This window comes from Etheostoma cragini, unplaced genomic scaffold (assembly GCF_013103735.1).
Source record: "Etheostoma cragini isolate CJK2018 unplaced genomic scaffold, CSU_Ecrag_1.0 ScbMSFa_225, whole genome shotgun sequence".
In the NCBI taxonomy this organism is placed as follows: Eukaryota; Metazoa; Chordata; class Actinopteri; order Perciformes; family Percidae; genus Etheostoma; species Etheostoma cragini.
The window spans coordinates 1-4,911 of record NW_023266390.1 but is presented as its reverse complement, the minus strand read 5'-3'; the positions used below and the strand labels follow the sequence as shown (position 1 = coordinate 4,911).

The window sequence follows — 4,911 nt, the reverse complement described above, 5'->3', positions numbered from 1 at the left end:
GCTGACTGCTTGATTCAGCCTAAAATAACGTTACTCAAACTAAATCGAGGCAAGCAGCTCCAGCTAAATTAAGACTTTACAGTAATAATAAAGACAAGTAATGAGTGATTTTAAATGAGCATGAGTAACGTAGAACTGACGTAACAGCTGTTATATATTTAAACAGTTATTTTAACTTTTACATGCTGTCTTAGCTAACGGTTAGCCGAATTAGCTGTTGTTAGGTGAACAGACTTTCTTTAACTGTCTATGGGAACAGATCCTGCAGTGTCGTAAAGCCTCAACTGAGGTAGTACTACATAAAGTACCCGTCAGCAGGTACCAGGGATCTTTTACCATTATGGAAAACCAAAGAAGTAGAGTAGATACCAGCAGTGGAACTACGCTCTTTGTGTGTTTTTACGGTGTTTGTGATGAATAAACCGGTGAAAGATGTAGTCCTTGTCCCTGCAGGAGCAGCGCTACCTCAGCTGCTCGTCCCTGAAGAAGGACATCAGCCTCCACTGGCACGCCCTGACCGTCTTCCTCTGCACGGCGCTGTTCCTCAACGCCTCCGCCGCCGTGCTCATCTCCAGCGGCCTGGCTCTCAGGAGGCTCCTGGGCAGCCGCGGGGACCCCGAGTTCTGGGCGCAGGCCCGGCGGGGGGCGAGGGGCGTCACGGCGGTGGCGCTGGCCTACGTCCTCAGCTTCGTGCCCTACCACGTGGTCCGCACGCCGTACACGCTGGCCCAGACCAGGGTCATCACAGACTGCCAGACCAGGAGGCAGCTGTTTCTGGGGAAGGAGTCCACGCTGCTGCTGAGCGTGCTGCACCTCTGGGTGGACCCCCTGCTGTGCTACTACCTCTACCCCCCCTTCAGGCAGACGCTGCGCCAGATGTTTTCCCGCGGCAGGAAGCCGGCGCCCAGCGACGCAGCGGACCAGCCTGCAGAGGAAATGACCTCACTGGCCGCTTCTGTTCAGCAGGAGGACGCCGTCCAACCCCAGATGGATGAAGGACAGAAAGACTAGCAGACTCTAAAATATAGGACAGGATTAGCCTAGCTTAGCACAAAGACTGGAAGCAGATAGAAACTGCTAGCCTAAAAAAATAAAAAATAAATAAACTCTTTAACCCTTGTGTTGTCTTCCCGTTGAACATGAAAAAAAACCTGTTTTAGTCATTTTTTTTCAACATAATCAATTTTTTTTTTTTAATATATATATTGTTTTTATTTTTGATGATTTTAATGTTTTTGACAGTTTTTTTTATTTATTTACTTTTTGATTTAAATTTTTTTGTTGAGGTTTTTTCCATTTTTTTTTTTTTTTATGTTTTTGCCAAAGCTCTTTTAATTTAGAATTTTTCATTTTTGTGACGTTTTTTCCAAAGTTTTTATATTTAAAAAAAGATTTTTTTCACGTTTTTGCAAAAGATTTTTTGGTATTTCTATTGTTGACATTTTCGGCGATTTATTTCGACGGCCCACTTTCTGTGCCCAAATTATTATTTTTTATTGAAAACGGGTCCAATCTGACCCAAGGACGACACGAGGGTCAAAAAGCTCCAAATATGGACAGAAAACTAGTTTTAAAAAGTATTTCACACACCAACAATAAACTTAATTAAACCAATATTTTTGTACTGTTAATTGTCTCTTAATTGGTTATTTAATGTAATTGTGTTACTGTTGTATTTCATCATAGGACAGCTGTAAGAAAAGGGTGGGGGGGGGGGGCGGGGAGACATGCAGGAAATCGTCTGAGGTCGGATTCGAACCCTAGACCTCAGCATCAAGGTGTAAACCTCTCAGTCCATGTGCGCCCGCTGTACCACTAGCCCAACCCGGCCGTGGAGGTCTACCCTGGGTCCACTAGATGGAGCTAACTGGCCTTCAGATGTTCAGCAGCAGCTGTATGACAGCAGCAGTTATTATTTAATAATATCAAGAACTCTGATGTGGAACGGCATGAAATCTAATGTCCTGCAGCGGGGGACTCGTCTGGCTCCAAAATGAAGTCTTTTGGGGGTTTTGTTTTGGGTTCTTTTCCCCTGTTGGTTCTGTTGTCCCCAGTCTCGTGTTGTCTCGTGTCCCCCTGAGTGTCTGTATGTTCTGATTCCTGCTTTATTTTGAAGTTTGGGTTTTTGTCTTGTCCTGTCTTTAGTTCTACTTCCTGTGTCTTCTTCTCGTGATTCCCTGATGTTTTCCACCTGCTTCCTGTCCTCTCGTCACCTGGTTACCTCGTCACCTTGTAACCTCGTCACTTCGTTACCTGGTTACCTGGTTACCTCGTCACCTTGTTACATCGCCACTTCGTTACCTGGTTACCTGGTTACCTCGTCACCTTGTAACCTCATCACTTCGTTACCTGGTTACCTCGTCACCTTGTTACATCGCCACTTCATTACCTGGTTACCTGGTTACCTCGTCACCTTGTTACATCGCCACTTCGTTACCTGGTTACCTGGTTACCTCGTCACCTTGTTACCTCATCACTTCGTTACCTCGGTACCTGGTTACTTCGTCACCTTGTTACATCGTCACTTCGTTACCTGGTTACCTGGTTACCTCGTCACCTTGTAACCTCATCACTTCGTTACCTTGGTACCTTGGTACCTGGTGTATTTAATATCTGTGCCCCCCCATGTCTCTTGTCAGATCCTTTTGTCCGGGCATGTCAGAGGTCAGTCAGTGTCCCTGATTGTCCCTGATTGCTCCTGATTTTCCCTGATTGTCCCTTATTGTCCCTGTTTTCCCCTGTGAGTCCCTGATTGCTCCTGATTGCCCCTGATTGTCCCTGTGAGTCCCTGATTGCCCCTGATTGTCCCTGTGAGTCCCTGATTGTCCCTGTGAGTCCCTGATTGCCCCTGATTGTCCCTGTGAGTCCCTGATTGTCCCTGTGAGTCCCTGATTGCCCCTGTAAGTCCCTGATTGTCCCTGTAAGTCCCTGATTGCCCCTGTGAGTCTTTCCCATGTCGCTGTTTCTTCTACATTCTGTTGTTGGTTTTTGCTTTTGGATTTCTGGGGTTGTGGGATTTCTAAATGTTTGGACCTTGTTTCTGTTATCTCCTGTTTTTGCCACCAGATCCCTGTGTGTTTTTTGGAACTGTGCCAATAAATCCTTATTTACCTGCGCCCCCTTACCTCCCTGATCTCTGCTTTTGGGTCCTCGTTCCTGCCTGAGTGACTCAGAGCTGACCTCAAAGATCTGAGACTTTTTCTACATACACAAAAGGCTTATTGGTCTCTCATATTGTTGTAAATCTGTGTTCGTTAGCACTTCTCCGTTGCTGAGATAATCCATCCACATCACAGGTGGGGGCATTTTCTTAAATAACAGCAAAAAACAAAAACACACAAACAAGTAAACACACAAGAAATACAGGCAAACAATAGACAATAACTATATGGTAGACTGAAAGGAAGCCAAATGGCGTCACATAAAGGTATTTTAAAGTGCGGTTGCCCTGATTCAAGAAACAATATTGCGTTGTAAGTGACGTCAACATTAAATTCAATGTGTAATTAGAGTAATGAAGCAAGAGCTGGTAGCATAATATACATTAAATATCTATGTCTTTCTCCTAGCATCATGGTTTGGATGTTTCAGTTAGAATAGCCTAAATCAAATTTTAAAAAATGGTCATGTAAGACGACTGGAGAGTCCCAACTGCACCCCCCATCCCCCCCATCCCTGTAGGCTAAACAACTGCAGCGGATAGCTAGGGTCATCTTCAGGAGATAGCCTACACCCTCTGATGAGGGAACTCCAGTATCCCCGTCTGGACGGAGGCAGAGTCCCTGGTTGCAGAACTACAAGATTTAAAACCAGTTGAAGTAGTAAACAACGCGCAAGCACCTTCTTCATGTACAGCTGTCCCATTTAATGAGGTGGTGTACAGTTTTTAATCCTGTTCTGTCTGTTTCATGTGTTTCATGTTCTATGTGATGTGGTGGTCTACGAAGTTGTGAGGATGTCCTCCCTCTGGGACTGCAGAGACGGGGACTCGAGTCTGAGGCTTGGACATTTAGCATGTATCGTCACAGGAAACAAGCTACCCATCGCAGTGTTGTGGTGCTGGGAACAGGCGGATCTTTATAGCTGGATCCTGATGACGTGACAGACTAAGGTTCATGTTTCACCAGGTCTGAGGGTTGGAGGGACCTGGTAAGTAGACCCCATGGAGTTATCCTACTGATGTAGATGCTGTACTGTGTGGATGGTTGCTACAGGACAAGCTTTCAATTCATAAGATTTAACAAATACAGTGTAAGGGACAGATCTGGTGGCCTGAGACCTGTCCCTCAAAGACTTGAGACAGGACTGGAACTTGCCCCTCAAAGACTTGAGACAGGACTGGAACTTGCCCCTCAAAGACTTGAGACAGGACTTGAACTTGCCCCTTAAAGACTTGAGACAGGACTTGAACTTGCCCCTTAAAGACTTGAGACAGGACTTGAACTTGCCCCTTAAAGACTTGAGACAGGACTTGAACTTGCCCCTCAAAGACTTGAGACAGGACTTGAACTTGCCCCTTAAAGACTTGAGACTTGACTTGAACTTGCCCCTCAAAGACTTGAGACAGGACTTGAACTTGCCCCTTAAAGACATACTAACTGTATGCTAACACTGAGGCTTAGCAATGCAACCTATTTGCTAAAACTAAGGCTTAGCAATGCTAACTGTATGCTAACACTGAGGCTTAGCAATGCAACCTGTATGCTAACACTGAGGCTTAGCCATGCTAAGCTATATGCTAACCCTGTGGACGTCTCCAGTCTGTGGATCCTCCATGTTTTCCTGACGGTGTAATTTGGGGTCGTAACTCCGGCCCAGCTGGCAGACTGCAACCCGGCCTCGGTCTCCCAGGACTCATAGGAAACATCTGGAGTGGGTCGGTGTGTGTGTGGGGGGGGGGCGGGGCCAGGG

At 46.0% G+C, this 4,911-nt stretch overlaps 1 protein-coding gene across 1 annotated transcript; it reads left to right on the top strand.

Annotated features, from left to right (window-relative positions):
* Positions 1–438: 438 nt before the first annotated feature.
* gpr171 (G protein-coupled receptor 171) lies at positions 439–1,026 on the top strand (the record flags this gene model as incomplete). The annotated part of the gene is made up of 1 exon (XM_034865666.1): positions 439–1,026. A coding segment is annotated over one exon (573 nt), but the record flags the coding sequence as incomplete, so codon positions are not given.
* Positions 1,027–4,911: the final 3,885 nt, after the last annotated feature.